This window comes from Calonectris borealis, chromosome 3 (assembly GCF_964195595.1).
Source record: "Calonectris borealis chromosome 3, bCalBor7.hap1.2, whole genome shotgun sequence".
Classification (NCBI taxonomy): Eukaryota; Metazoa; Chordata; class Aves; order Procellariiformes; family Procellariidae; genus Calonectris; species Calonectris borealis.
Window position 1 is genome coordinate 58,892,751 of NC_134314.1, and position 14,630 is coordinate 58,907,380.

At 38.8% G+C, this 14,630-nt stretch overlaps 1 protein-coding gene across 1 annotated transcript in view; it reads right to left on the minus strand.

Annotated features, from left to right (window-relative positions):
- TRDN (triadin) overlaps positions 1–14,630 on the minus strand; it is a gene marked incomplete at its 5' end in the record, with an annotated part of 237,298 nt that overhangs the window by 62,206 nt on the left and 160,462 nt on the right. The window contains 4 exon segments of the mRNA XM_075145762.1: positions 4,712–4,762; positions 5,272–5,322; positions 8,273–8,296; positions 11,258–11,305. Of these exon segments, the coding sequence (XP_075001863.1) occupies positions 4,712–4,762; positions 5,272–5,322; positions 8,273–8,296; positions 11,258–11,305 (174 nt within the window).

Genomic DNA, 14,630 nt, shown 5'->3' on the forward strand with positions numbered 1-14,630 from the left:
TTCTCTGATGGGCTGAAGCCTAATTTTTTGCCTCAGTCCTTCAGGGAGCATGCATTCAGAGTCAGCAAGCACAGGAAAAACATACATTATGTTGTATAAACAACTAATATTTAATCACCTTTTTTTTTAAACAATAGTCTTTTGACTTCTTAAGGATACGTATCAGGCAATATTAGGAGGAAATTGTTGTTTCCAAAGTTAGGAAGTAATTTCATAGGCTTATGAATATATGTGGTTTGAGTGAGAGAATATCACAGCTTGCAGGATGCTGAATAGAGCCAATTGCAATCCATCTGACAGGATATAACACCTAAGCATCTAGAAAAAACATGCCATTTATTCCAAATGAAAGTTAACCAAATCTTCAGTAAAACAGATAAAGCTAAAAGAAGATCCTTTCCAAAATAAGTTTAACTCTGATCATCTTCCTGGCTGCCATGGTACCAGGAAGTGATCCCACTTATCCATCTGGCTTTAACTGTGAGTTGTAACAGAAAAAGTTCGCTTCCAGGGTGGCTGAAGCCGTTGGAGAAATCACACCATTCAGGGATAGGTACTTAAATTAAATTAAGAGCCTGGTCTTCACAGCAGCAGGCGGACTCCTTCAGGGGATTGAGAGAAAACTTCCAGTGTGAAGATGAAATTCTTTGAAGGAGCCTCTGTGTTGACTATAAAGAAAGTCTTGAGACAACAGCTACCCAGCTTGACCATTTTACTCTGTGTGCACATTTGTGATCTCAAAGATCAGCAGCCACTGTTACAGCCACAGGCACAAACCATTGCTTTTGGCCTTGTGGGTTTGGCGGCATATGCCCATGGGTTTTTTTTTTGTCATCAATGCAGCAGGTGTTCCTGAGATTTTCTATGATTTGTAGCTCCTAAAGCAGGTTCAGCACTTGTGACTCTTACAACTTTTGGATGCAGCTATCAATACAGGACACTTTCCATGGTGCACCGAATTCCCCACCCTCTGAGCCAAGGCTACTGAGATCACCAGTCCTGCTTCCCTTCCAGGGAGCAGGTTTTCATCTTCAGGGCTTTAAACAGGGACTCACTGAAGACTTTTCAAACTTCTGCTCTTAACTGATCACTTTCCTGCTGGTCCCAGAAGGGGAAAAACATAAAATTGGCTTAAAGCCAACATTCACCTTGCTGCTTTCCTCCTGCATCCTACTCCAGGTGAGAAGCTGGGTCAGGTTAGGAAGATGGTATAGAAAGATGCAGCAGCAGCAGTATGTGAACTCTTCAGGATAAAGATCTAGTTCTTATGCAAATGACAACAACAAATAAGTAGATGGAAATAGGAGGAAATATTAACTGAACTGCTTTTCTGTAGGTGAGTCTCACAACATAACTTTCTAATTTTAAAGAAAAAAATGTGTTATAAGTTAAGATAAACAATGCTACAGGCAAGATGTTATTTCATTTTACTTTTACTTTAAAGGAAGCACAAATATTGCATAGCAAGTGCAAATCAGCACATTTGTTTCTTTAATGACAATGTGCTATTATGTATATGGCAAGAAAGAAATACACACTCCTGACTTATTTCCCCTACCAATCTGTGCATAAAAATAAATAGGCTTATTATCCACACATAACTGACATAAGAAAAGATACAAAGATATCCCAAAACATGGCAAAAGCAAACAAGTGGGAAAAAAGGAGCATTTGTTTGGAAAACAAATCATAGAACACAGGGTAAGAGTGAATTTACATTATCTATACAGCACAAATGCTGTTACTTTGATAACTCAGCATAGTGTAATTCTAGCAAATTTCTTAGAAAAATTCAGTGAGGAGTAATATATGATATATCATGAGCTTTTAGTGCCATGAATGGATGAATGAGCTTCTACTCTGATTAGCTGGGTAAGGTATTTATCAGAAAATCACATGGCAAATTAGACCTTAGAGTTTCATTGGCCTCACGTTATTTGAATATGGTTATGTCAACAGAAAATCAGCTTTTATATTCATTATTGTAAGTGGGCTTCTTTACTCTTCTTTGCTTCAGGAAAAAGCTGAAAATCTAGTTATAAATTCAGAAGGAGTTTTGAGATGTCCTTTATCACAAGACAACGGAAAGTGTATTCTTCCACTGTTCTCCTTAATTACTGCCAATAAAATTAGATTGAAGACATTTTATTCACCTCATAAAATAGATAAGGTAACATTGTGAGGTTGTGATCTATAGAGTATCCCAGCAATAACTCCAAATTCAAGGACTTGTTTTTCCTGTCTCTGCTTTAAAGAAAAACATTATGCATTAGTTTATGAAAAATAGCCTGCTTTATGATAAGGTTTTTGATCTGGACATCATCCTTGTTCATCCAAACTTAGCCCATCCTTCAAACGGAATGAGGTATGATGATGCCTCTTTTATTGCATAAGGTGCCAGGCAAACATTAATCATCACACGTATTTAACACCTCATCTGAAAATGTTCCTTTATTTGGTTTTACATGAACAGTAACAAATTAGCATGTGTATGCAGTCTTAAAAATCCTTACTTTCCAGTGTCCTTCAATATATTTTTATTTACCAGAAACATCCACTTTAAGAAACAGATTGTAAGACACCAAATTGCAAATATGGTGACTGAAATGGGGGTTTTATAGTGTTAAATACATGTTTATGTAGCAGAGTAATCCAGAATGCAATAGGGAAAGCACATAGCCCAGAAAGGCACCAAGATTTCTAAGAGTTTCTCCCACACAGCTTTATGAGGTCTTCCTATAGAGTCTTTGCTGCCAATATATTTTGAACTGAGGTATTCAGCTCGTTAATCAGCACCCACATTTTTAAACACAGACACTGAACTGTGCAAGTTTGATGCCTATTATGGGAAACAGCGATGGCTGCATCAGCAAGTGCTCTTGGATCTGAGGGGCCAGGCTCGGCTGCGCTGCGCATCAATGTTGCTGCAGGGGCTCAGGAGCCTGTGGGGCGTTTACAGCTGTTTTCAGCCTCGAGTAGTAGGTCGGTATCTTGCTGTTAGCAGCGGTAATGCATTGGGCATACGTGACTGTATTACATGGGTAAAGAAAGTGGTGTGAAGCTCTAGTTGGTAACACTGAGTAATATGTTGGAATTTTTACAGATTTTTTTTTTGCCTGCCTTTCCTAAAATGTAGGAAATCTGATGTAACATGGCCCTGCACTTGATGTTGAAAATAAATTCCTACCTGCCTCTTTCTGAAGGCTGGGTGGAGAAGGTCTAACCTCCTCTGTCATGTTAGAAGGACCTGTTAATAACTTAGTGACTGAAGTCACCGACCTATTGAGTATGAGCCCAGCAGATTAAAAGCAGCGCCATGGAAGCACTCGGTGAAGCACACACTACAGAAGCTTGTTCCGGGCTGGCAAACACCTTTCCATTTGTTCTAAAGAATCTTTTGCCAAAGAGGAAAAACATTTTGGGTCTCCTCTCTCTTTCTTCCCCCCAGCCTCCCCCGCCTGCAATAATCCTTTGAAAGGAACAGCAGGCTGAGCATACCTGCTCCATGCAGAGGAGGAGGGGGCAGAGCTGTCACTCAAGAGCCTCTTCTAATTTTTCAGCACAACCCCATCAGGGAACAACAGATTATAGGCAGTCTGTGGAGAGGGCCACAGGAACCCAGGAGAGTTTGGATATACAGTTTTGGTCCAGATAACTAAGCTCATGTAAATGGGACGTGTACATTAGGAGTAGAATACACATAGAAGAACAATACATGAACCATGGGATTTGTAGATTATCATAATTTAATTTTAATTTGTGTATAAAGAAGTGATTAATTCATGATTGCTCAATTAAACAAGAGTGAGTAAATGAACACAGCTTCCAGGATTTTGAAAATATGCCTAACAATAAGATTATTCCTCCTTTTGTTTTAGATTTTTTTTTCATCTTTCCATAGTGCTTGAGCTAAACTCTTCATTCAGTTCTTTCTTTGAAATAACGTATAATGACTATATTTTAGAATAAAGATTAATATGTCTAGCTATATGGTAGATCTTCTTATCCTGAAGAACCTAAAGAACATGGCAAATAAGACTTATCCATAAATCACTTCTCCTTTCAAATACAGCTATATCTAGAAAGGCGGGAAGCAATAAGATGGGTAAAGAGCACCTGGTAAAATAATAGATGAAAGGAAATTCAGCTGAGCTAACCATCTACTCTGACCAAATTAAAAAAGACATGGGAACTGTTTGATAAAAAATAAGGAATAAAAGAAAGATTCAGACCAACTCTCATGTTGCAGGTGGTTGACTGGACGCAGCTATCGTTAACTATAGCTTTTATAGAGCCCAGAAAGCACATTACCCACTCAAATGCTCATAAACTTTACTTTATTCCTATTACCTCCACAAATTTATGCAAGCACTCACTTCAGGCTTTGTTAACTGGCTCCTATTAAACACTTTGCATTATTAGAAGAGAAAGTTCTTAGGAAAGTTCTTAACCATTATTCAGAGTGGTTTTGTGATATTTATTTAATTAATTTTGAGACTTCTGAACATTAATTAGCTCATCATATTCTATTTATGTTCCCCCCCCCCCCCCTTTTTAATGCTATAAATCCTGTAGAATATTTTAACCAATTAAATGTTGATTGGTTAAGATTTATAATGGGAAAGATTCATAATGATTATTTTAAAATTAATATCTTCATTCTACTTTGTGTGGTTTTTAACAAGTTTTATATGCTATTGCATATTCTTACCTTTATCTTTTAAAGATGTAGGATTCTTTCCTTCCTTTTCTTTAGCATGATCTGTAAAAAATATTTTATTATTCTTCAAGCTAGAGTGATAAAAGATTGACATCTAATACCTCTGGGATAATGATTGATTGAATAATTGGCGGTTTCTAACTGAGCCATGATACCCATTAAATGTGTAGTACAAAACTGTCTTTCATCAGTTTTAGCATGCTCACAAAGTGAAACCACGTACTTTTCTTAAATGTGATGAAAGACCAAAGATTGCACAAAACTTGTTTCACTTTGCAGCTTGTAATAGCAAACGTTAACAATTGTTCCTAAATTCTGAGTTTAGACTTCAAAGTTTGCATACAAATGCTTCTTATTACCAAGGCTCTATTTGCACTTCTGATCCAGGTAATGCCAATTAAGATTTATCATAAATTTACTGAAATAGTATTACGCTCATAAATTCCTAACTAAACTATACCGGAAAAACAAAAAGGCCAATGCATTGCAAAATATTTTTCTTGATGCACATAGATCTTAGAGTTTTATACAACTTTGTCCCGCCATGTTACCTTTATCTTTTGTAGCAGCTGGAGATTTCAATTCTTTCTCTTTTCCAGGATCTGTAAAAGAAGTATTCACACCAATAAAGTGACAGTCAGAAGCCATAACTGAGTGAAATTATGAGATTTAATCATAAGAGAGAACGAAGCATCCAGATCATATGAGAGACTATAACTCTATATTGGAAGAAATAGTGAAAAATTCAGTGATTGGAATAGTTGTACAAAATTCACCGGTTTCCGTTCAGAGAGTTCAGTCCACAAAATGTGTTTTACCAATTCAACTATGAAACCCATAAAATTTGCAAGCTTCAACTTAGCTATGAAAACTATAAAATTTGCAAGCTTCAACTTAATATGGGATAAGGACAGTTTTTCAACTTTCTTAACCAGAAAAAACAAAACTGACCCTTTGCCAATTTTGACTCATCAGAGCTGGCTGTGGCCTACTTCCCTCATCTGGGATTGTCCATTCTTGCTGAGCAAGTACAAGAGTCTCCTTTTTAAAACTATTCTTTTCTAAGGATCAGATGTGTATCAAATTGAGAGAGCAACGCAATAGTGACAAATAGGAGGATGAAGAGTTCTTTTCATTCTGCCTACAGACAAATAGTGAAGACGGCTAGGCCACACCATCCTTGATGGATACTGTACGAGGAAGGGCAGTCCCCTGTAAAAGGCATAAGAAATAATTTGAACCAGACAGAAAACAAGAATTCTGTTTCAGACAAAATATGAGATCATCATCCTGGGCTTGATGAAACCAAGGTCTCCAAAGCTTTTCCAGCCAAAACTAAAAAGACAAATGAAGCTGTTCCAAAACGGGCTAGTCAGAAAGAACAGAGACTTGGATTTTGAATGCTTGCATGTTAAGTGAGTGTTTTAACCATCTGACTACTGGTTACACTGGTTTATACACGTTATCTGAGAAACACTAATTAACAGGTATTTTCTGGAAAAAAAAGAATATCTCCATCAGATATGAAGCAAAAAAATTCTTTCTGTTGAGAAACTCAGCAGCAATTCAGTGCAAGAAGATCTTAAAGAACTCTGTTAGAAGACCCTCTTGGTTTCTACACATAGGATAAGAGGTCAAGACTCCTAATGAGGAGGAGGTTGTGTTTAGCAGATAGATATGAAACTTGCAGTAGCTACAATGGGTAGCTGGAGTGATAATTGTTTACTGCCTTAAGCACACACAATTCCCAAATTGTCCCTTTTGTTATAAAAGCATGGAATGTGTCCAATAGTAATTTATCATGATATCAATAAAGCTTCTTGTTCACGATTTAGTACTTGGCTCTGTGTAAGACAAACTGAGTTCATGGGGAGTCTGAATTGAAGGAATCCAGAAATAATAAAATTTTATTTATGGTAGAAGTAACCATCAAATGGATAAACTTAATTTACTGTTGACATTGAAACTCCTGTTTTGTTGGGGTTGATGTCAAGAGATAAATGTTTCATTATTTTTCTCCTTCTACAACTGTGCTTCTAAAAAGGCAATACTTCCAGGCGACATAATTTTTAAAGGAGAAAACTTGGGAAAGGAACTTGTTGAACAAGGTCAAAAGTGTAATTTTACTGTAATAAAGCTGTCTCTTTCCATCCTCACTACGTCCCAGACATCTGCTTCAGAAGCTACCCCTGCTCTCCTGCTTCTACCTTCAGGATTTGTATTCATCAGTTTGTGATTCAGTCACTAATTTTCAAAGTGAGAAAACAAGCAATTTACTACAGATATCTGTGAAACATATACAGTGGAACTAAGTATCTCTAATAGTCCTAATAAAAAGTCAACACCAATTTTAAAATATTAAGTTAATGACAGAAATCTGTGCTAACAGACATAAAATTCAGTGAAAAGACTGAAAAACTTGTCCTTCTGTGCTCATGAGTTATGAAAAATTCCCAAGAGAGATTCCATGTTCAGTGCAATGGTCTCTACAAAAGAAAATAAAAGAGAAGAGTGGAAGACACAGATCTTTTTTTTTTTTTTTTTTTTGTGATTCACAATTCAAATAAAGATTTTGTGATTAATACAAGAATACAAGTAACACAGCTAAATACTACAGTATTATGCCCTTACCAAAATAAATCATTTAATGCACAATATAAACCCTTCACTTTCAGGAACCTGCCTGTGAGAACTTAAAGTTGTTGTGCACCTTCATTATTAAGAACACAGGTACCCAAACTGTTGCAGAAGATGTTACCTCGATGCATTTTGGAGAAAAAGAACATGAAACAATTCTGAACTGAAAGCTTAAGTCATTACTTGACAAAACTGACTTCAAAAAAAACTTCCTTTGTTTTGTTCCTAAACAAAGAAACCTTTGGGAAGGCGCTTCAGAGCCAGTTGTCATCTCCAGGAGAAAAAACGGCTTTTAGGATGGTGTGGCATGGGACACAGATGCTGCTGAAGAATTTAAAAAATGACGCAGGACTGACCTGGAAATGGGAAATTAAAGTGTAAATAAACACTGGCTATATTCTGTAGGACTGAACTTACTGAGGTCTGTTAGACAGTCTACCATAACTCGGCAAAATGACAACCTGTAGCACAAATCCCATGACAAGAGCCTTGTGTTAGTTGCTCTGTATTGATTTGCAGTGTTAAGCTCATATTGACATCAGAATACATAGCTGAGACCTGTAGTGAGCCTAGTAGGTGTGGAGAGAAGAATTTTGTGTGTAAAATAAAAAATATAAACTTTATAAATAGGTTTTTCATGCTGGCATTGCACAAGTCTTTTCCTTTCGTCAAGGAAGAATATACAGCATTGGGATGAAATTTCTTTGGCTTAAACAGACTAGAATTTCTCAACATATCCATTATTACCGTTATTAGCTTTGTTGTATCAGTTCTAGTCTGTCTAATCAACCATAATCTACAATTCTGAGTAGCAGCAGGAGTTTTTATACTTTTTTTTCTCTTTTATACATTTTTATAGATCTGACATTGCTTTATCTGTTATAGGGAGAAGCAATATGTAAAACTATAGCTTACTTCCTTGTTTCGTCTTTGGTTTATCTGAGGAAAGAGAAGAGAAGGGAAACAAAATTGAAAAGAGAAAAAAAAAGGAAATATTAGAATACATGTTCACATAGGAAATTATTTTTAATACAATCAGCTTACGAAAATGTATTTAAATATATGTTGTCCCTAAGCACTTAAATATATCTTGAAAGTGATTTCCACTCCATTGTTGCTTGATAGTGTATGCGAAAACAGCTCATGCTTCCCACCTACTACCTTGCAGATGTGCAACCAGAGCATAACCCCGCCCCCAGCCTCATATGACCTGCTTTAACTGATGGTAGTTAACTCCTTTGTTAGTAGTATTGGATATCACAAGAAAAAATCTTTGCCTTTTCCTCATTTCTTTTAAGTATTAATTCTCAGTTACCTTAATAACAGGCAGTAACTCCCAGGCAACCGTCTGACACTTGCTCATGTCATTTTTCAAACAAATAGGGCAAAGAGTTAAAACACTGTCTTTCTCCAGACACTTCTGGCAGTTCTCTGCCTTCTTGCTCTCCTTTTAACAGTTGAAAATGTTACATACGACTTTGCTTTACTACTAATAAAAGATTAGTGAACTGAAATGTTGTTACAACCTTTTAGCCCATTTCCAGACTGTAGGGTTTTGAAGTCAAAGCTGCAATAGCATGTTTGATCACTAAAACCTTCAGGTTTGAAACAATGAAGCTATGTTCTGATTGCTAAACAAATAAAGCTGCCAACACTCAAAATTTTGCTGCAAGTCTCCTTATATTTAGTGTTTTTCTTAAATTGCTAATCCTAGTTTTGACCAGGTCAGTCTGTCTACTTTTTGACATGTATCCTGATGTACAATAGCTAGCAGAGCAAATTATTTCATTTCTCAGTCTACAAGGCTCAAATATCCTTTTCAGTTTAAAAACTGTTTCCTGGTGCATTCATACTTTCCTGATTAAGAAAGAGAGTCCTCGCTTTTCCTCAGAGCTTCCAGATACCTGGGATCAGTGAATTAGATACAGTTTTCTCTTCACTCAAAATATAACTCGGAGCTGCTTCCTTCATCTTATTTTTTTACTCTTCCATGAGAAATAAGTACATGCTAATATTCAAAAAACTTCCTGAAAGTTTTATTGGCTCATTTGTCTTTGAGTGATCAATGTGTTGGCAGCAGCTCTGTACATAGAGGGTGCAGAAATGAGAAGCAGAGGCAATTGCTGTCTGAAAGTGTTTATGTTCGCTTCTGTGCGGCAGAGGAACTGAGCTGCTGCCAGTGCTTGGAAGAATCTGCAGAAATAGTTGCGATAGACATTACACACTGCTCTTGTTCTTCTGACTTGCAGAAACTAGATAGTTGCTGGCATGGGGAGATAGTGCTGCTGCTGCTAACTGCTGTCATGGGAAATAGTTTGTCCCCCTTTTGAGCTCCCTGGGGATCACAACTGATGGTTTAGAAATCCCTGCTCAATACCAACTCTGTGAAACTATGGTTTGTACTGCTCAGTCTGTGCTCTTTATGGCACAGTTAAAATATTTTGCAGATAAAATCCCATCTAGTGGTGGCACATTGTAGAAGGGACAAATCTTACAGCAAACACCACCGCGTTGCTGCATGAGATAGCCAAACAGAGGGGAAGTAGTGCAAATGGCTGGGGAAGCACTTGTATGGCAACGGAAGATAGTGTGGAGATACCCAGACTAACAATGACTGAAATCTAGGCCAAAGCCCACCTAATTATAACATTTTCCATGACAACTAACAAGCAGCTGACAGCTGCTGCAGGGTGCCTGCGCTGGCTTGAGTAATGATGAGTAAAGCTGAATCTGAGAAGCTGGAGAAAAGAAAGGAATAATAGCTCAACTGACCAAAGCTACATTAGTAAATGTGTCTTATTCCTTATTCTAAAGGTTACTGGTAAGTTTGGAAAAACTCCAATATGATAAGACTGAAAATGCCAAATTCATCATCAGGGCTCTAATTGCCAATTTGAGCGTGAGTAAATACAAAAATCACGTTGGTAGGCAGTTAGTAACAAAACACAATAGATTAGGATGTGTATCATAAAAAGGAAGCCAGGGCTGATGAGCTTTGGGTATTTATGCCAGTGTTTTACTACTTTGCTCCTTACCATACTAACCTAAAAAAGTATGGATTGCTTTTAACAAGTGTACAAGAAGCAAGTATGCAGGATATAAGTAACAATAATAATAAATATAAGTGTATATAATGGGAAAAGGCACACCTTTACCTAGATGCTTTAAGGCTCCAATCCTTTTCTTTTTATGTTTACCATCATCACTCAGTGGCTTGAGTTTTGCTTTAGCCTGAGTGTAGACTGCCCCTTGGTGTTCCTGCTCTGGTTGGCTTGGGAAACTGTATGTAGACTTTGTGACCTTCTGAATTATGCACCATCAACATGTGCGGTTCTTGTAGCCTTTCTTCTTCTGGTGTTTCCACTCCCAGACATTCCCATTCATGCCTTATCCATACCAATCCTAAGCTTTTTGCTACAAACACCTACAAGTTCTGGTCTCAAAAGCTTTTGAGTTTCTCTGCAGTGGACCTCTGTGGCTCTTCATGGGGTTAATGTTTCATTTGGGATAAGAAAGGCAGCTCAGCTGACTTTAGGGGGCCTCTGCAAGTCCCTTTCTAAGAGTGAATAGTAAAGGCTGATCCCTGCCCAGGCTACACGGGCAGGAAGCCTCTCGCAGGATCTGTGGGACACAAAGTCCCAGCATAGGACCTTCAAGCTGAAGTGAGTGGTCTGTTCACCTGAACCTTTTGTGGAAGTTGCAGTTTTGTGGAAGTGGGACAAAGCCAGTTTCCTCGTGGAAATTCCCTGTTGCTCTGACAAACACAGCAGAGCCCTGGCATATACTAGCAGAGAAATGGATTTAAAGGTTGCTGTCACCCAGCAGTCTGAATCTGAGGTTTTTGTTTCTGTGCCATTGTCTTTTAAGAGATAATGCCAACATGTTTTGTTTTCTTTTTACCTTGCTCTGCTGCCTTCGTTGCTTTTTCGTCCTTCTTTTCAGGTACTGCTGCAAAACAAAGATAAGGTTAAAGTAAGATTTCTAGTCAGAAGTGTTCATAGAATCATAGAATCATACAGGTTGGAAAAGACCTCTAAGATCATCGTGTCCAACCGTCAACCCAACACACCATGTCCCTAAGGGCCTCATCTACACGTCTTTTAAATACTTCCAGGGATGGTGACTCCACCACTTCCCTGGGCAGCCTGTTCCAAAGCCTGACCACTCTTTCAGTAAAGAAATTTCTCCTAATGTCCAACCTAAACCTCCCTTGGCGCAACTTGAGGCCATTTCCTCTCGTCCTATCGCTTGTTACTTGGCAGAAGAGACCAACACGCACCTCGCTACAACCTCCTTTCAGGTAGTTGTAGAGCGCGATGAGGTCTCCCCTCAGCCTTCTCTTCTCCAGGCTAAACAGTCCCAGTTCCCTCAGCCGCTCCTCATAAGGCTTGTGCTCCAGGCCCTTCACCAGCTTCGTTGCCCTCCTCTGGACACGCTCCAGCACCTCCATGTCCTTCTTGTGGTGAGGGGCCCAAAACTGAACACAGGATTCGAGGTGCGGCCTCACCAGTGCCGAGTACAGGGGCACGATCACCTCCCTACTCCTGCTGGCCACACTATTCCTAATACAGGCCAGGATGCCGTTGACCTTCTTGGCCACCTGGGCACACTGCCGGCTCATGTTCAGCCGGCTGTCAACCAGCACCCCCAGGTCCTTTTCCTCTGGGCAGCTTTCCAGCCACTCTTCCCCAAGCCTGTAGCGTTGCCTGGGGTTGTTGTGGCCGAAGTGCAGGACCCGGCACTTGGCCTTGTTGAACCTCATACAGTTGGCCTCAGCCCATCGATCCAGCCTGTCCAGCCTGTTGCTCCAACAGACAAAGCTTTTCTTAAATGCTTACAGATTAGTTTGAGGTAAATGATTTCACAGATTTGCAACCATGAGATACCTTTTTCCCCCTGATATATGACTATATAATAAGTATTTTTTACCTATCTTAAAAAGAAAAGAGGAAAAGCAAAGAAGGAACTCTTTCTTTCAGAAAATAAATAGCAGCATTGTCTTCTAGATCTCAGGTGCAACGGAGCCTAAACTGCAGTACGTATCACATAACGGAGGAGAGAGCAAAGCAAGCAGGTCTCTACTTCGCCAGCCGTGTAAGGGTTCCTCACGCGAGTGGTCTTCTGTTTGCATCAGCAGAAACCTCTACTCTGCATCCCTGACACAGCAAAATACTTCCACATAGCCTTAATTTTAAGCATGTAGTTAGTCTCAATGAGGATAGTGGGCCACAGTCAGACTATATGTTACAGACACCTAACTTAGTCCTTGTGAATACTGTGATTTCTGCATGCAAGAGAGAAGAGTGAACCAAACCACTTGTGCAACAGGGCTGCTAGGCATTTACTGATACCAGGGGAAGCACCTGCAACAGCCCAGGTCAGGATGCCTGGACATATCCAACTGATTATTTGCAAGCTTTAGCTTGCACAGTTCCTAAATTGATTTGCACAGCTTGAAAGACAAGGGACAGACGTTATTTGTTCATGTCTCCACAAAGGATTAAATGATCTAAGAGAAGGAATCCCTTCAGACTTTGCTCTCTTAGGAAACTTACATAAATATGGATATCTTTTATAGTTTCTGACAATTTATATGGCAGGTTTGGCAATGTAAAAGATTTCCTGTAGGTTGCTTGAATATATTTAGGACAGCATATATGTTTTCTCATCTAATTGAATTATTCAGGGTTAAGTCTTGCAAATATGTAAACATATTTATTTAGCTGTAAATGGCACTGCCAACACTTCACTTTTGTAAAACCAAGCTTTTGTAGCCATAATTTCTAACTATTATGCTGAATGTGAAGCATTGCTTTAATTTAAAAAGGTACCCTCTTACAACATTTGAGACAAAAAATGTGGCATTAAGAAAATAAGCATCACTGTCATTGTCTAGTTTAAAAGTAGTGCAAAGAATAAACAATCAGCATAAATGGCAGGATATAAAGCGGCTGGTGAAAATTAATTTACATCAAATGACTGATAAGTATAGAAATTTTGCAGCTACAGAGTTATCAGCACATATCCCCTCAGCTTGTTATTTCAACCTGTCAAGCACAGGAATAATTTCAACACAATGTTTTATTACAGCAGATTACAATTGTAAATTAAGAGCTTGGCTTTTGGAGCCAAGGTAAATACTGAGGGTCATGTTCTGTTATCATTATTTATGCTGAGAAATTCAGGGAATTCAAAGGACCTACAAAGTGCCTCCAAGTGTGCTTGCTGCTCTTGGAGGGATGTCCTGGTGGCCCTGCTGGGGCTGGGCTTGCAGCCCAGGCAGCGGGGAAATCTTCTGAAACTCTGGACATGATGGCCCAAGAAGGCCAGCTGAGTTAGTAAGCTATGGCCTGCCTGCAATGTCTGCAAGTGGGCTGGAGGCCAAAGGAAGGATCTTCTGTTCCCAGCAGGAAACCTTTCCTGAGATTCAGTGAAATGTCAGGTATGGACAGATGATCTGCTTCTTGTTGAGTGGGGTGGACCAACTCACATACATCAATCACTCCCGTGCCACTTGCTCTTGTTTATCCCAGGATGCTGTGGGGTGAGCGCGTGTTTGTGAGCAAGCTCCATGAAAACAGTGAAATATTGCACCTCAGTTACCTCAGGTAACTTATTTTATTGAAGATAATCTTCATTTTGCCTGAAAATCAAGTCTAGGCTGAAAGGATGACTGACTGGATCCACAGGAAAAAAAGGTGAGTACTCTGTTTCTATCCAAGTACCTAATTTTGTATTGGTGTTACTGGACATGGAGAAAGCCAAAGAGGAGCAAAGTCCCTTCATATTTATTGTGGATCTCTGCTATTAACATCCATTTTACTTAGGCCCAGATCAGCAGGGCTACTTAAATCAGCAATAAACTAGATACCTACATGTCTAGATGAATCTGGGCATTGCGCCCTGCCACTGAGCAAACCAATAACACAGTGCTTCAAAAATTTTGCTGAAGTGGTCAGCATCTTGAAGAATAAGCTTTCTTTAATATGGAAAAATGGATGTGAAAAGGGGCACCAGAAACCAGTCCCATATGCATTCCAAAATGTACTTCTAGTGTCTAAAGCTGCAAAGGCAGCTATGATAAGAGTAAAATGAATTCTTGAGAACTGTTGTTTCCTCTAAAGCATGTTTATCCTTTTTAGCTAAAACTAAAGCAGTTTTCATTTGTTTTTCTGAAAACTAGAATACTGATGGAATAAAAATTAAAAGTATTTTCTGGATCCTGAACTGCAGGCTAGAAAAGCAATACAGCTTTCTGAGAAGATCAGTTATT